Below are 18,651 nucleotides of genomic sequence, written 5' to 3' on the forward strand. Positions count from 1 at the left end.
CCTGTGGATGATTTTGAAATGTAACAATGCGTAACATTACAGAAACCAATGTAAAATGGTACATGTAATGTGTACAATGTATACTAGTAATGAATACTATTGTCACATGCATCAGCGTACTAACGGACCTGTCATTGAGAATGTTCAACTACTTGGAGCGAAAATGGACTAAGCCACAACAAAACTGCTAATATTCTACTATATAGTACTTTTGTAATTTATCTATGTCAAAATATTGTTCAATAAAACCACAGTTACATCATATGCATGTTACAAGGCTGCAATGTATCACAAACATACATTTGTGGGCCCGTATTATGAGACCTGTTTCCTCCATATTGACTTCTCCGGGGTTAGTCCGCTTGTGCTCTCAGTGCCTCAAATAATGTTTTTAGGCCACCTGGTAGCAAAATACCAGCAGTGCTGATCTAGAAACAAGGTATGTTTATGATGTATTTTCCATTTAAGCTTTCTGTTGCTACTTTTGTAAACAAGTGACAATTCCAAATTTTTAACCTTCTTTGTATGTTGATATTTTAACATTTCATCACCAAACCTTCAATGGAAACTGTCTTAAAGGGAAAAGGACAAGAATTCTATCTCCGAAACTAGTGACTGAATGAAACCCCTGAAGTGTTCCAATACTTGTTGCAAATATAAAATTGATGACTACACAATTTTATAGTATGCGACATTTTATTTTCAGTTGTGTTGCATACTTCCTATGTAAAACCAATACTGCATCATCTACAACTTGCAGCACACATTTTGGTTAACACAGCTATTTAATTCGAATATCCAGAAGATGAAATATGTGTCCAAATACATTTTCCATTATGTGAAAATATTAGCAAGCAATGAAGTCCTGTAAAGCTACAAGAAAAACCAATCTAATACATATTATGGCAAAACTCTAAAGGTTTATTCTGTTATAGATATTAAAAACCTCTTCCCAGAAAATGATTAACGACTGTCATTCGTCAAACCTACACCAGAAACCTGCACAGAAAAAATACGTAGTTGCCCAACTGCTTTGATATGATTCATGGTTCTTAAAATGATTAAGCATGCCTGTCTTATCTTGGCTATCAAAATTCTGTTTTGAATAAATATGACTTTGCACTTCATATTCTGGGACACTATTTTCAGGCCCACAACTTTCTCTTCATTGCCATCCACACCTGCAAGTATTGCATTTGGTACAGATTTTTTTTAAATTCTAAGCAAATCATACAGCTGAAATGTAATCACATTTTCCTCACATGTGTGTTTTAGACCTACCTGATCAAACATGCTGTTCACTGTAAATACAATGTTTTACCTACATTTGTGGAGATTAATCCCACAAGAGTTTCAGCCTTCTGTTGCCTTCAGGGTATTAGAAATGCAAATCATATCCTCAGAAGCACTTTTACATCAAGTGTGAAGCTTCCCAAGGAATACACTGAAGTTTTATTGTTTTGACACTATCTATCACAAAGCAGCACCTTATATATTAACTGACTGTACTAGTAATCAACAAAAACCTTGTTGGCACATTACACTAGTCAGATGGCTTAAATGAATCATCTACATGATACAATTTACATAGCTAACAAGGCCTATATCAGAAACAGACAATCTCTTCCCCCCCCCCCCCCCCTCCCACACCCCTCAGCATCTAGACTGGTCAGATGTGCAAGAACTGCATTTGAGCTCCTAATATTGTAATTATTCCATCCTCTATTTTCCATTGTTTAATTTATCAAAATTTGTGATTATACATGTCACAGGTTATACTAAACACAGACTAAATTTAAACAGTTTTCCAGACCATTTATTCTCTGTGAATGTGTAGGACTACTATATACAAGTTATTAAAAACAGAGTTTGACCAGTGTAATGACAGTATTTTGCTGAAGACTACTAGAAGTGTCACCTGTATCTTCTCTCCCAAAAGTTCATTGTGTTATCACTAAATTTAAGCTCTTTAGGGGAAGTAAATTTTATTAACAATGAAACAATTACTTTACAGTGGCAGTATTCTAATTCCACAGGTACACAATACTCCAACTGAAAAAAATCAGTTTAAACATATAAAGCTGGCACTTTCTCACAGTTGCTCACACCTAAATGCTGCACAAGATTTTTAAATAATGTTTTTGCCTACAGTCTTACAGGGTTTCAACCCTGAAAGTTTGCAACAAAATCTGTCACAATTTTCTTCAGTTTTACATCAATCTCATCAGTGATCTTTCCTTCCTTTGCAATGTTGGCCAACAGTGCAGATTCCGTTGCCCTGGAAAAGAAATTATTTAACATCACTTATTAAATATCAAACAAGAATTCTTATGGGCTTTATGAAATAATTTAAGTGAATGGACACTAGAAGCCCACACGCTGAACTCACTTTGAGCAACATTTTTACACAGCATCAGACCTAGAAGTTGTTGCCTAATTCTTAGCCCTCCATAATTCATGCTTTGTGCAAATTAGCAGAAGAGATCTAAACAAAAGTTGCTAATACAACAAGAAATGTCCTACAGAAAAATTGTCAATTCATTCTACACTGGCTATACTCACTTTACATTAAAAATTGGCTCAAGTTGAGATTTTAATTATTTGCCATACATTACATGCTGCAGTAATGTTTATACTTTTCCATCATTTTCAACTGCAGAAGCAATTAAAGTATATTACACTTTGATGGTCTGCATGGGAACAGGAAAACCACTGGAAGATACTTAGGTGCTATTTGCTTTATGGTTATTCTATGAAAAGTAAAGGTTTTGTTACATCTAACACTTACTGTTCTTTTGTTTGGTGGCAAATCAGCACAATATGCATCTTTAAAATTTTACTGTATATAATAGTCACGCCAGTTTTTTTTTTAATTTTCATGTTAATACTTCAATGTAAATTGCATAAATGTTACATCCATAACCACAGAATGACCCTTTATTGGACACAGCACTGAGTAATTTTTTATGTGGTGAGTACTAGCATGAGCCACAATAATGGTTTGATGCAGAAAGGCATTACAGACAACTTCTGCCCCTCGAGAGGCCGAACACAATAAAAGCTACCCCCCCTCTCTCTCGTCACTCATCCACATAAATGACCAGCTGCATCCTCAAAGCAACAACTTTGACATTTCCCAAAGAAGTAAAGTGACATTGGAAAGGTCACATTTTTGGCACTGTCAGGCCAATTTCACTTCATTTATTTTCAAACAGTTTCAAGATCTCTACCTCAGATGACCACATATTGTCATTATTCCATGCTGAATTTTCCATAGAGTGAAACAATACTTACTTTATGTGTTGCAAGAACTCTTTTTCAAAGGCAGTGATTTTTGAGGGGTCCAGTTTGTCAAGGTGACCTCTCACTCCACAGTAAATAACTGCAACTTGTTCCTCAATTGCCATTGGAACTGCAATAGAACAACGAACTCGATAACAGATACAGTACACTAACAACACTTTTATAAATTATGTACCTATTTTACTTCATATGGCATTTGTCCCTTGCATCATTAGACGTTAAATCAGTACCACATGTAAATAATGTCACCACTGTTGGGGAAAATACTCAGGCTATCAACTAATAGTTAATTTTACCCATGCACAACTCAATTTCAGGAAACAATCAGAACCAGACATAAGATTTTCATTAGAGGATCCTGTTCTGTATTAAGACAGTAAAGAAAAATTGAGGCATTTAGTTTCCATATTGTCCAACATTCTCTTCCCACATCACTACAATAAGCTAGTCAGACATTCCCAGATGACAACACACACTGCCATACATACCATATTGTCCCTGTTTCAGAAGCTCCGTTAACCTCACACCCCTGTTCAGCAGTTGCTGAGTTGCAGCATCCAGATCTGAACCGAACTGGGCAAAAGCTGCGACCTCTCGGTACTGAGCCAATTCCAGCTTCATGGAACCAGCAACCTGTAATAGAATACTAACCTGTACACTCAATTTTCATACCTTCACCCAAACTGACAGCAGTCAAGCCAAAACCTGTTTTAAAATACAATACAGGTCATGTGAAGGTTTTACAAACCATATCTGCTCCATATCAACATCTAATCAGCAATTCAGAAAAGCATTTCGTTTAATGAAAATTTCAACATCTTAATAACTCCTAGGTATCAGTTTGCCACATTCACTGGTACATCAAGATAAATTTCTGCTGACAAATACTTGCCTGTTTCATTGCTCTTGTCTGAGCAGCTGAGCCTACACGAGACACAGACAACCCTACATTGATTGCTGGCCGGATACCCTTGTAAAACAACTCAGTTTCCAAGAATATCTGACCATCTGTTATGGAAATCACATTTGTTGGAATGTATGCAGACACGTCTCCTGCCTGAAACAATTCAACAGTTAGCAGAACATTGTATATTACTGTATAATTAATAAGCTCTCAATTTAAGTAAACAGATAAGATTATTATTATTATTAGATTTTTTTCAAAGTGTTATGTTTATGAAGTGGCAGATCACAGCAAACAGCTAACTCCAAGCTTTTACAAAAGCTTTTAACTTAAAAATGTTAACATTTTTGTATCTTTAAATAGCATTCACAGCAAAACAGCTGTCACCCAAAAAGACACTCAATTGGCATTGCTTGGAGTCTTAGAATAGTCTGTATTACCTGTGTCTCAATGACAGGCAAAGCAGTAAGTGAGCCTCCACCATGCGCATCATTCATTTTGGCAGCTCTCTCCAATAACCTCGAATGTAGGTAGAACACATCACCAGGATAGGCTTCACGGCCAGGTGGTCGCCGCAGCAGCAAAGACATCTGAAGTAAGAGCATTATTTCAAATTTCCCTTTTGTATGATTGTATACATTCAAAGTAAACATACGGTATAATAAATGACAACTCTGTGGTAAGTATTACCTGTCTGTAGGCTACAGCCTGCTTTGACAGATCATCATAGATGATCAATGCATGCTTTCCATTGTCACGGAAGAATTCTCCCATAGCACATCCTGAATAGGGTGCCAAATACTGCAGAGGTGCAGCATCAGATGCAGTAGCAGATACAATGACTGAATAACCAATAGCACCTGTGATAAATAAAGTAAGACTTATTAACATCGTCCACAAAAGCTCTACATTACAATACAATCACTCAAATATAAATACCAAATATGTCCAGGTAATGCTGCAGTACCTGAATCTGTCAGCCTCTTCACAATCTGAGCGACAGTTGATCTTTTCTGACCAATAGCCACATAAATACAGTACAATTTCTTTTTCTCATCTTCGCCGTCATTGAATCGTTTCTGGTTTATAATTGTGTCAATAGCCAAGGCTGTTTTGCTGTAACAGAATTCCAATTTAATGTATTTCCTTTTAATCAAAAAAATGCAGTTTCAAAGAAGTTAAATAAGCTATGCACATCTTCCCCAGAGAAGACCACAAAATCTCTTTAGCATCAAGTTGCAGGCAAAGTATTCATCAACCAAAGATATGGTACATAAGTACAAACTTTTAGACATAGCAGATCAGGAATATAAATAAAGGCATAAGAAAATCATCTGAAATTTGCAGTTACTTTAGAAAACCAAAGGCTTTTATTAAAAATGTTCAAATTAAAGTCTCCAAAATTGTTGCATTACAGAAAATATGTAAATCTAATAATTTTAGTTAATTTAACACTGTACAAATTTAACAAAATGGGCATAAATGACAACTGTACAGATGTCTGAACTGACTTCCAAATTCTACAGTTCATTGGACACTTTCATCATCATCATCATCATCATCATCATCATCATCATCATCATCATCATCATCATCATCATCTAAGACTGATTATGCCTTTCAGCATTCAGTGTGGAGCACAGCCCCTTATAAAATTCCTCCATGATCCCCTATTCAGTGCTAAATTGGTGCCTCTTCTGATGTTAAACCTATTACTTCAAATCATTCTTAACTGAATCCAGGTACCTGCTCCTTGGTCTGCCCCAACTCCTCCTACCCTCTACTACTGAACACGAGTCTCTTGGGTAACCTTGCTTCTCCCATGCGTGTAACATGACCCCACCATCTAAGCCTGTTCGCCCTGACTGCTACATCTATAGAGTTCATTCCCAGTTTTCCTTTGATTTCCTCATTGTGGACACCCTCCTGCCATTGTTCCCATCTACTAGTACCAGCAATCATCCTAGCTACTTTCATATCCGTAACCTCAACCTTGTTGATAAGGTAACCTGAATCCACCCAGCTTTCGCTCCCATACAACAAAGTTTGTCGAAAGATTGAACGGTGCACAGATAACTTAGTCTTGGTACTGACTTCCTTCTTGCAGAAGAGAGTAGATCGTAGCTGATCACTCACTGCATTAGCTTTGCTACACCTCACTTCCAGTGCTTTCACTATGTTACCATCCTGTGAGAATATGCATCCTAAGTACTTGAAACTGTCCACCTGTTCTAACTTTGTTCCTCCTATTTGGCACTCAATCCGTTTATATTTCTTTCCCACTGACATTACTTTCGTTTTGGAGATGCTAATCTTCATACCATAATCCTTACATTTCTGATCTAGCTCTTAACCGTTAGGGGTAAAACCCAATGGGACTCAGGGCAAGTAAGGCTAGCAACCTGCTTCCCTGGTACTTTAAATATGATGCTGGCAAATCCTTTCGTCTTTCCCTCTTTCCTGACGAAGCAGCCATTGGTTGCAAAAGCTAGAATTTCTTGTGTATGTTTGTGTGTATCGACCTGCCAGCACTTTTGGGATTTTATTTTCTTTCAATATTATTAGCATTCAATCAAGCAATAGTCTTGCAGAACATTGAAGTTCTGTCAGTCTACTGAAGACATTTGGCTTTTATTAATCTTCTTCCACAGGGAGTCAATTTATTGTTTCATTTCCCATTCTTTACTAGTTTCAACCGTTTGCTCTATTTTACATGCATATTTTCATTTTGTGGCACATGTGGAATAATGCCATAATAAAGAACCCAACATTAGAATTCAGTACAGCTAATCCAACAAAATTGGCATTCTCAAAAATCACACTGAAAAGCTTAATACCAGGTACTTCAGCATGAATCTGGACATACAAATTTCTACTTTAAGCTGAACTACACGTTTCAGTATGGTTTACCAACTTCCCATGCTTTTTGAGTATTATCTAATGTCCTGTTTCTTTTATGACAATGTTCAGATCTAACAATAAACATAAAACATAAATAAAGGTTCATTTGTAGAGGAACAAGTACACAAATTTGATCAGTAGTATCAATCACAGAACACTTTTCTGGTCCCCTCCCCCCCCCCCCCCCTCAACATTTGACATTTTTTTAATTTGTGTTGCTTGCATCTTAAATTTATAGAATGTCATTCTTTGACAAATAAGACTGGCCACTCATGTTTTATCATTTTAACTCCCCACATGTCTTTATTCCTGGAGTAGAATATGAACTCATTGTACAGTTTCTTGGTTTCACAGATAACCTAGTAAATTTGTCATACAGTCTGAAATCACGAAGTAACTTACTTCCTTAGTTCTGGTTTATACAAGCAACTTTTTTTTATTTTTGCAGAAAATTTATATTAATTCTTATCAACTTTTTGCAGTGCTGTGTAGTTTTAAACTTGATTGGAAATGCTACATAACAGTATTGCAGGGTGTGTATAAGGAATTATGTTATCACAATATAGCAAAACATTAGGGTACCTTGAGTTGCAGTCTACTTTAGAAATGAATATTATGCCAGGAACTGGAGCCTTATTTTGCATTCCTTATCTGTTACTGATGAAACAATTACCAGAAATACCGTAACTCCGTTGCCCTCTAACAAACGCAATTGCTGCACATGGTCACATGAAACCCAACGCACAAAATTCCAAGTACAAATGTGACAAATCATGTCAGCAGATCAAACACCAAGCACATGCTTCCTACATCACAGTAGCTGCACATGTACAGCAGCAACTGTTTTCTGGCACACACTGCCAATTGCTCAAATGAAACTCAAATGTTCATGTCTGCAAGTTGGAGTTCAGTAGACATTTCTAAATGTTAACTAGCTGACAGCTGTTCCTGCCACTCCCCAAAATTTAAATCCTTCAGGAGTGAAGGAGACAAGCACTCAAAAGCAGAAGCATTGAGCTTTAAGGCACACACAAAAAAGGGCCTTCTAAAAGAAACCTTCCTAGCCTTCGATGACTCAAAACCCCTAATCTGGTTCAATTTCACTGTGATACACATGATCTGGATTGACCAAATACTAACCAATTAACAATACCTGCATTTTGACAGATTCCATAACAAAGTCTCTCTCATGGACAATGTATCTAAAGTGACAAGAACACTCTTGCACAATACACTGAATGTCTCAAAGGTCTTCGACTACCAGCTACAAAGGACCACTCCATCACTCAATATCCCTTGACTGAAGCAACTGAAACCCATCTTTCAAAAGGGTTATATCTATCATCATGCCCTGAAATGAAGTACATCCTACTGAAGACCCTTCCCATTCATCCTAATTCAGTGTTCCATCACCCACCCAACCTACACAACATCACATCCTAGGCCATCCCTATTCCACTCCTGATCTCTTGCCACAGGGATCGTATCTCAGAAGAAGACTTAGGTGCAGACTTGCCCAATTCACTTGCACAGCACTTCCTACTCCAGTGCTGTCACAGGACTATCCCACCCCATCAGAACCTGGGCCAACTGTGACAGCAATTATGTCATACCATCTGTTGTGAACACTGCATAGATTTCTCCCTGCCCTGGCTCAGCTGTTGCCCTTTGGTAGAAAATGAAATTTAATTTCAACTTCTCTTCACAATTACCAGTCTAAAAGTCTTTATACAGTTAACAAAATCTACACACTGGCATCATGAATAAGAAAAATAGTGAGTACCTGGTACTGAAAATCCAACACAGGAAACTTGTCAAAATTACAAGTAAAATGCTGTCCAGTGAAGACCTAAGGAGGCTACATTTCTAGAAATCTTAGCTTTTATTTATTTTTATTTTGTCTTTTACCAATTGCTGAGAGCAAGATGTATGAGACAGGTGAAATACCCTCAGACTTCAAGAACAATACAATAATTCAAATCCCAAAGAAAGCAGGTGTTGACAGATGTGAAAATTACCACACTATCAGTTTAATAAGCCACAGCTGCAAAATACTACCACTAATTCTTTACAGACAAATGGAAAAACTGATAGAAGCCAATCTCGGGGAAGATCAGTTTGGATTCCGTAGAAATGTTGGAACACGCGAGGCAATACTGACCCTATGACTTAAATTAAGGAAAGGCAAACCGATGTTTCTAGCATTTGTAGACTTTGAGAAAGCCTTTGACAATGGTGGCTGGAATACTCTCAAATTCTGAAGGCGGCAGGGGTAAAATACAGGGAGCGAAAGGCCATTTACAATTTGTACAGAAACCAGATGGCAGTTAGAGTTGAGGGGGCATGAAAGGGAAGTAGTGGTTGGGAAGGGAGTGAGACAGGGCTGTAGCCTCTCCCCAATGTTATTCAATCTATATTGAGTAAGCAGTTAAGAAAACAAAAAAATTCAGAGTGAATTAAAATCCATGGAGAAGAAATTAAAACTGCCAGGTTTGCCGATGACATTGTTATTCTGTCACAGACAGCAAAGAACCTGGAAGAGCAATTGAACAGAACAGACAGTGTCTTGAAAGGAGGATGTAAGATGAACATCAACAAAAGCAAAACTAGGATAATGGAATGTAGTCAAATTAAGTCGGGTGATGCTGAGGGAATTAGATTAGGAAATGAGACAAAGCAGTAAAGGAGTTTTACTATTTGGGGAGCAAAATAACTGATGGTTGAAGTAGAGAAGTTATAAAACAGACTGGCAATAGCAAGGAAAGTGTTTCTGAAGAAGAGAAATGTGTTAACATCGAGTATAGATTTAAGTGTCAGGAAGTCGTTTCTGAAAGTATTTGTATGGAGTGTAGCTGAAACGTGGACAATAAATAGTTTAGACAAAAAGAACAGAAGCTTTCTAAATGTGGTGCTACAGAAAGATGCTGAAGATTAAATGAGTAGATCACATAACTAATGAAGAGGTACTGAATAGAATTGGGAAGAAGAGAAATTTGTGGCACAACTTGAAGGGATCTATTGGTAGAACGTATTCTGAGGCATCAAGGAGTCACAATTTAGTATTGGAGGGCAGCGCAGATGGTAAAAATCTTAGAGGGAGACCAAGAGATGAATACACTAAACAGATTCAGAAGGATGTAGGTTGCAGTAGGTACTGGGAGATGGAGCTTGCACAGGATAGAGTAGCATGGGGAGTTGCATCAAACCAATCTTTGGACTGAAGACCACAACAACAACAACAACAACAACAACCACCACCACCAATTCCCATTCTTTCTCTCATTCTTATTTCCTACCTGAATTGGTCATTATACTTTATCTTATCTTTAACAAATCTTCACTTATCACTCTGCCCCTTTTGTCATCTGAAGTGAAAACAGACTCAATGAGGTTTAGAGGGAATTCCCCGACCCTCTTTCCTATATTACCCAAGTAACCCTTGTATCCTCCTTGAGAAAGAATAATCACATTTTGAAAGCTATTAATTTTTTTTATTGGCAGTACCAGTAATTTCATCCCCTGAATGATAGCATTAGCCAGCCCTTCTGCCCTTGTAAAATGGGGATGGGTATTGAAAAATCTCCACATTTTCCCCACATTTCCCAGTTAAGAGTACACTTTCTCCTGGGTGAAAACAAATTTTGCCTGTGTATACGACAGTAAACTTTCCCTTGGAACTATAAAACTTATCAATCCTTTGAATGGTTTACATTTTATACAGCAGCATAGTAAACTGACAACCACCTATTTTCATATTACAAAAGCATATATTCGAGTTCCACCAATCACAGCATGTTAGTGAAATCAAGATTATGATTATGTAAGCCAGTCATAACTTGTGTCACATGATCTCGCCAGCTGATGACAACAGATCTTCAGAGCATACAGTACGTGATGTAGTCAGCCAAATAGCAACATCACTTAAGATGCATGAACACAAATAGGATAATTAATGTTTTAAATTAATGTACATAGTGTAGCTACAAGAAAAGCTAAGCTTTCATCTATAATATCTGTGTTGTTTGCATGTGTTACACTTTAAGATACATCACACATATGTGCCAGTAAAATTTTAAGCAATGACAAATGTTAGGTCTTCAAAACATTAAGCTTTGAACAAGGTTCAAACACTTATTTAAAGAAATTCGAAGGACATTCTTGTACTTAACATAGTTCACCTCGCATAAAATTGAATTTACTTGGAAATTAACACTTTTCAATAGCTTCCCACAACTTTGTATAATTTGTTTCAGCAATTATCAGACACCACCAGAAAATGGGTGTTACTGCCCATGCACAACTACAATGACAGGAAACCTGTATATTTTTACGTATATAGCATTTACAGATCTTGAATCGCATTAAAAGATCTTACATTACACCATAAACGAAACAGGACATCAGACAATGCTCCGAGAACATCTGAATTTCGCAAATACTATAATGTATAATTTGGCTTAAAGTGAACATTGTGTCCAAATTTATAAAGATGTAGGCTCCAACCTAATATTAAGCTTTTCGGGATGCAAATTTTCTTGCAAGTACGGTACTGTATATCGCATATTTGGTTCTTTATTATGCCATAATGCCATACATGCCAGAAGATTAAAACATGCATATGAAATTCAGGAAACAGTTGAAGCTAGCCAATGGTATGGAATGAAACTGTTTCGAATAAATTTACTGCCTCTGCAAAAAATACTATAAAAGGCAAATTCCTTTAGCAGATCGACAAAAATAACTTCATTACTCTGCAAGGCAATGAATGCAGAAATAACAAAATCAGAAAACTGAAACTAATAACATATTTTAGCCTTTCGTAATTGTGTATTTTTAAATTCATTTGATAGCTCCTGGCCACAATTATTGTTTTCATTTAATGAGAGAGCTGTAAATAAAGAGTAAACAACAAAATCGCTAAAAGTGGAGACTATTCCCCTCCCCACTACACCTCAGACTGCTCTGCACACGTGCCAATCACAGTCAGCACATTATAAAACTTTTCCAGGTAGCATCTGTCTGCTTGTTGCCACTGTTGATGCAGCTAATACTCCTAACAGTCACACTACAAGTAGCCAGAACAGGTAGAAGGTACTGCTCAAATGTGAAAACAGCGCATGCAGAAGAGCCCACTAGCAACTCTTCAAACGAACCAGATTTGAACAGTTGTGGCATCAGTCTTTGGAAGCAGCTTGTTATGAAGGATTACAGTGTTCGTCCTAAAGCCTTAGACATGTTTCACTGTTGGCAGACACTTGTGAGTGCACTGTGTTTCATTGTAAATTGCACATTTTCTTTGCAACTTAAGTTTAGTTTTGATTTTTTTTCCTCATTTATATTTTATGGCCACAGTATTGTTCTACAGTGGTGGGATACAGTAAAATTCTTTGTCAGAGTATCAGTTCTTACCAGTCAAAATATACACCCTGGTATTGTTTCTGATACATTCGAAGTTTCTGGCATCTGCAGAGATTGCCAATGGAAGTACTTTCTTGTGAGAAACCTGAACACCAGTGGTCTTCCATCACAACAAGCACAGTGAGCACTTATATGTGATTCAAGCAACCAAAAGAACAGCGTGTTTCTGGCTTTAAATAATGATCACAATCAACAAAATTGCATCTAATTCCAAAGATAGCTATATCAGTTTATACTTTTACCTCTTCTGAATTCTCAGAAGTAGTTATCTTACAATTACCTACCCAGTCTGCCTGTCTCCAATAATCAGTTCTCGCTGACCCCTCCCAATAGGCACCAGAGAATCTACAGCTTTAATTCCTGTCTGCATAGGTTCCCTCACAGAGATACGAGGAATGATTCCTGGAGCCTTGATTCCAACTCTCAACCTGTTAAGAAAAAGGCAACATTTGAGCAAACATTTCAGTTTTAATAAAGTAATTCTAATTTGCATCTAATAAGACTAATAACAATGAAACAAGAGTGACCTCTTTGAGGCCTTCAATGGCCCTTTGCCATCAATGGGATTTCCCAAAGCATCCACAACACGTCCTAATAGTTCCTCTCCAACAGGTACATCTACAATGGCACCCGTTCGTTTAACAATGTCTCCTTCCTTTATAAGCCTGTCATTACCAAATACTACAACACCAACATTGTCTGGTTCCAAGTTCAGGGCCATACCCTGCAAAAAAGAAAAAATGGATTTCAAATCAGTAAGCCATAAATGACAAAGTACTGTATTTATATAACACGAATATTTTTTTAACCTGACCTTCAAACCCGAAGAGAATTCCACCATCTCGTCAGCCTGTATATTTTTCAGACCATAGACTCGAGCAATACCATCTCCAATACTCAAGACTCTCCCCGTTTCTTCTAAATCAGCCTAGAACAAAAAAGTTTTGTGGGTAAATAAGCTTCAATTTTAATAAGAAAAGGTTCTTGTGGAACTAACTGGTACATTCAATCTTTACATTCCTACGTAGCTGCCCTGTCATTACAGCTACATTCTACATGGCAGATTTTGCTGCCTCAAGCGACTATAATCCCACGTGCTAATGCTTTCGAGTTTGCACACGATGGCTACAACTGTGCAGTAGTTAGTATTGTAGCAAGTCAATTACAAGTAACAACTACCTGCACAATACAAAGCAACTACTTATTAGATGGCAGTACGTTAGTTTACTGTGAATGTGTCGGTATAACTATAAGACTGCATCCAGTACTGTGAACTTTCATGACCAAACAATTTCTAAATTTAGTTTCTGTTTAAACCAGCAACTATTAAAATGACTTTCAAGTAGCTTCTCCAGCATTCGTGACAGAGTATCCACTAATTCATAAAATACAGTGCCAACAGTGATAAAATACTGTTTAAATCAGTTTTTCAACACTATTCACTCCATTATACTAACAGCCACTAAATGCTGCACTCACCTTCGGAGCAGCACCAAGTATCCTCTCCTCCAAAATTGAGGATATTTCCGCAGCACGCTGACTGCATGAAACATGGATGTTGCGGTTTGTTATCTGTGCTGCAGGCCATGTTAAACCACTTATCTGAAACAGATTACACTAATTTAAAGTTTGTTATAAAGAGCAAATAAAACATGACGAAAGTCATTTGTATTACATTTGTTGTTAGAGAAAGCAAATTTCACCGTACCTGAGCACTGTGTGTAAACTGCATTTGAACAACAGCATATACTAAAAATGAAGCCATGTTCCCAAAGACACGAAGATTACACTTTCATCCCTCACCATGTTCAGAGGGCAGTTAGTGTTTCCCCCATAAGCAATCTGAACATTTCCTGGCTGTTTTCAAAATGGCACAAATGAAGTAATTTGTGCTGACATTGTGGTCAAGCAGGAGATTACTGAGATTGAATCTCAAAGAGAGAAATTTTGAGTTTCATTAGGACCATATTTTTCCTCTATACAAGAGTGTCAGCTACATGCATACAGGAACTCATGTCAGATCATGTAGAGTTATCTGACAACTAGGTGTATTATCTTCACTGTGTTACTGAAAGTAAAATTTCTAAGTTTTGTGTGAAATATTTGCTATTTACAATTGCCTGATAACATTAGAAAGACCGTTTTTATTCTTAGATTTAATCAGGGTTCTGAGAGGTACCAACCTGTCCTGCATTTAATTTTACAACCAAACTTTGTGCTACTAAGCAGAATTAGTCAGTATTCAAAGACAGCCAGTAACACTTGTGCTTACACAGAATTTTATTTTACACCAAGAGTAGTTTAAATCTCTGAATGTACAAATAATTCTATTTCCACTTCACTGTGATATTCACATTGAAGCAAAAGAATCATACTGGAAGCAAAATACCTTTTAAACAGCTCTGCAGAAACAAGATGAGCTGTCAGTGAATAGAAGGATAAGTAGTTTCATCTGGTGGAGCTTTTAGGCAGTGGCAGGGGGAGCTTCATGAAGTCACAAAGTTAAAAATTTCCAACAGAACACTATGCTAGTGATGTAAAAAAGGAGTGCACTTTAATGCTTCTCTGAATGCTAATTTTGTATCTTCTATCCCCTCCCCACCCCTTTCCAACATCTTATTACTGTGTACACTAAGTTGAAAAATTTTTCTTATCACAATTCGATCAATGAAAAGCCCAAAAACAAATATAGCAATTTATGCACCTACCTATAAATTTGTTTTCACCACTGAATTTCTTAGAATGGATAGCTTTCTGTTGATCTGTTATAATGGCCACAACAGATGTTCCCCATACATGTATTCTAACAACCAAAACAAATACAATGGCATATGCATAACATTTCTCAAGTGCACAGTATCTGAAAATTTTCTTTGCCTAAGTTTGAACTAATGTGACAATAGGCACAGCAGGAGAAAAAGTGAGGGGAGCTGACTACGAAACTTTTGATTTATAAATCAAACAGGTCTATTTCATACACTTAAGTGTTTATTGAAACAAATGAAATGTAAATGGTGTAAGTATTATTGCATAAGAGTACCAATTGAAGAAAAGACCATCAGCAATATAGGCTCATCTTCCAAGATTGGCTTTTAGTACTTTTCCAGTTCAAGCACAAGTTACTGGGACCAAAGAAAAGTCCCCATTTCTACAGACTAATTATTTTAATGTTAAAATTTTCTGCACAGAGGGCATGTAAAGCAAGTACTAGACTAGAAAAGAGACTTACAGAGAGATGTTACCAATAGTATTAGTTCCTAAAACTAGCCCTAAACTCCAATTAAAATCAAAACAACAATTTTTAGGAAGATTCTCCCCCCCTCCCATACACACCTTTTCCACTACCTCAAATACTAAAACCTTATGCAACATATGACTTTACTACTAGCCTTATTCCTATCTGCTATATAAACAGTGTTCAAAACTAACATAATATTCTTTCAGAAAAGAAACATGCCTGTTAAAAACTTTAGGCTTGAAAACATTTTTAAGCCAAGATGATTCCACAGAAATCATAGTAGTAATTTAAACATCCACATTTCTAGACTTTGAGAAGATATGTAAGACTCCAGCCTTATTAATTTTACAGTCCAGCACAAAGACCCACTTAGCACAAACAACTCTAGCAAAATAACACCTCAAATTCATCAACAGAGCCAATTTCAAGTTTTTCTTCAATGAGAAATCAGCCTATAACACTTTTCCCACAAACTGCACGTTTAATGTAATTAGACCTAGCTAGACTCATGTGTCCAGCTGAGTTGACAACTCCTAAGTAGCACCTATGAATCCCTTCCAATGTTGAGACAAATGTCAATTACCAAAAGTCACTTTAGGTGGCACTTAAAGCACTCCATCAGGCCACGAGCGGCCTACCACTACCATCCAACCACCGTGCCATCCTCAGAGGCGGATAGGAAGGGCGTGGGGTCCGCACACCGCTCTGCCAGTCGTTATGATGGTATTCTTGACCGAAGCCGCTACTATTCGGTCAAGTAGCACCTAAATTGGCGTCACGAGGCCGAGTGCACCCCAAAAAATGGCAACAGCACATGGCGGCCTGGATGGTCACCCATCCAAGTGCTGACCACACCCGACAAAGCTTAACTTCAGTGATATCACGGGAACGGGTGTATCCACTGCGGCAAGGCTGTTGCCCAAGTGGCACGTAAAGGGATTATGAAAATGTTTATCAAAATCTTAGTCCATGTAAATTTGTGTAAGTACCAACAACAAATTCCAGGTGACACTACAATCTGTTGCACATTTCTAACTTAATTTTAGCCTCTACCATATACTGTTGATCCACAAGTTGACAATTCATGCAGTGGCTGTTGGGAATTGGCAGGAGGCGTGTCTGGCCTCCACATTATGACTGCCAAGGGCTGAGGGGCACTGAAAAGGCAGTGTCAGCTGCTTGCCTCAGCTCTGCCACTTACCCCTAGCAACGTGCACAGTAATACTGGCATCAAGTGGAAGCTTAATGTTGGCAGCACTGACAAAAGTTTATCTTTCACCTACATTATTCTCTTCTCTTCTGGCAGCACTTAAGCTGTCAGGTAATTGTGAAAACAGTACAAGCAAATGCACTGATTATATCAGTTTTTTGTTTCATGGAAAGCAAATTAAGTTTCTCTAATCATGATTTGTAAGGTCTTGTGCACGTTATCAAGTGAGTTGCTAAGTATATTCCTATGATTGACCCAGTTTACAGTTCTTTGAAAGAAAGTTCTGACAAGTAATATCTAAAGAATATTGATTAAATCAGTATGTACAAAAATGGAATTTTCACCACTGCTCTTCTCACAGAATATACTGTCTAACAATAACTTCTTAAACCGCGTTCACACCAAAGAAAGATGGCTTTTTCTAACGTCATCTGGCAACAAATATGAACTTTTAGTAGAGATTGTCTGTGACTAACCAAAGATTGGATTCTGTACGGGCTCCAACCTCATACTGCATAAGAGTGCAGTCAGTCTACTAAATATCACCTATTAAGAGCCCAAAATGGCCTGGAAGGTCGTGTCTCGTCTAAACATGGTACTGCCTTTAACTTTAACTCTACTTTTCAGATAAAACTATCCAAAATAGTTACATCTAAAGAAACCCCATTTTCTCGAAATATAAATACAGTGACACTCCCTAACGTAAACTAACCGTAGTTCCATTTGTTGCTAACTGCATATGATTAAATGTCTAAAACACACACACACACACACACACACACACACACACACACACACACACACACTTTCGCATTAAATTGCGAAATTCACTGTTTCGGATAGTCTTCATAATATCGTTAAATCTGGCCGATTTACAGCATAATTCATTTCTTCATACACTTAACTCTGAACTGCTATTTGGATAACAAATTTAACAGCAATTACGCTAGTATAACCACACTAGCCTTCCATTGCGCCCACCAACCGGCCCTTCCAACTAGCACCGACATTTAATCCTATATCCTTCATTTAACCAAGTTCCTCTTTTTCCAAATTATTCACTATAGTTACTGTACATTTAACAGCCAACCTTCTTTCTTCAGAAACCACAGTAACTTTTTAGTACGTAATCCGGTATTTCGTTTTATAATTAGGAACATCAGAAAACAGCAAAAAACATGAACAATAAGTTTTAATAGTCGTAAAGTCCGCTGTTCATGTTCTTAAATACCTGAGGCGTAGCCGCAGGCAAATGTTTCGCCACAGCAGCGGCTAAACGGATGGAGAGTAGAGCCATTTCGACTGTTCTGCCCTTGCAGAAAGATGGAGGAGAACAGCCGACGACTTTTCCCTATAGCCTTTGCGCGTGACGAATCGACCGACTAGAGGATCAATTACGTACTGTATCGATTCTAAAGTACTGTAGCGAAATCTCACTATAAATGTATTCCTTTTTCATTTGAAACAATAAAAAACAACCAAACTTCTCTCCGTATACGTAGAAATTATTAAGCAAGTCTCAATAAAATACTAATTTATGCTCCAAGAAAATAAAATGTTTACCGAAACATTTTTCTGTCTTTATTTACTGAATAATCAGAACAGGTCTTTCTATTGTATTGTGGATATACCCGGTTTCACATACGCAACAAAAGTTTCGCCACAGCTACTGACATA

General features: G+C 37.4%; 1 protein-coding gene across 1 annotated transcript; it reads right to left on the minus strand.

Annotated features, from left to right (window-relative positions):
* Positions 1–1,790: 1,790 nt before the first annotated feature.
* Positions 1,791–18,362, minus strand: LOC126187396 (ATP synthase subunit alpha, mitochondrial). Its single transcript, XM_049928453.1, has 12 exons — positions 18,206–18,362; positions 14,006–14,128; positions 13,341–13,454; positions 13,054–13,250; positions 12,811–12,954; positions 5,175–5,323; positions 4,898–5,067; positions 4,648–4,797; positions 4,196–4,360; positions 3,792–3,936; positions 3,295–3,412; positions 1,791–2,278 (listed from the first exon to the last, which is right to left on the minus strand). The coding sequence occupies exons 1-12, from the start codon at positions 18,269–18,271 to the stop codon at positions 2,164–2,166; spliced, it is 1,656 nt and encodes a 551-aa protein (XP_049784410.1). The 5' UTR covers positions 18,272–18,362; the 3' UTR covers positions 1,791–2,163.
* Positions 18,363–18,651: the final 289 nt, after the last annotated feature.

This window comes from Schistocerca cancellata, chromosome 5 (genome assembly GCF_023864275.1).
Source record: "Schistocerca cancellata isolate TAMUIC-IGC-003103 chromosome 5, iqSchCanc2.1, whole genome shotgun sequence".
NCBI classification, from domain to species: Eukaryota; Metazoa; Arthropoda; class Insecta; order Orthoptera; family Acrididae; genus Schistocerca; species Schistocerca cancellata.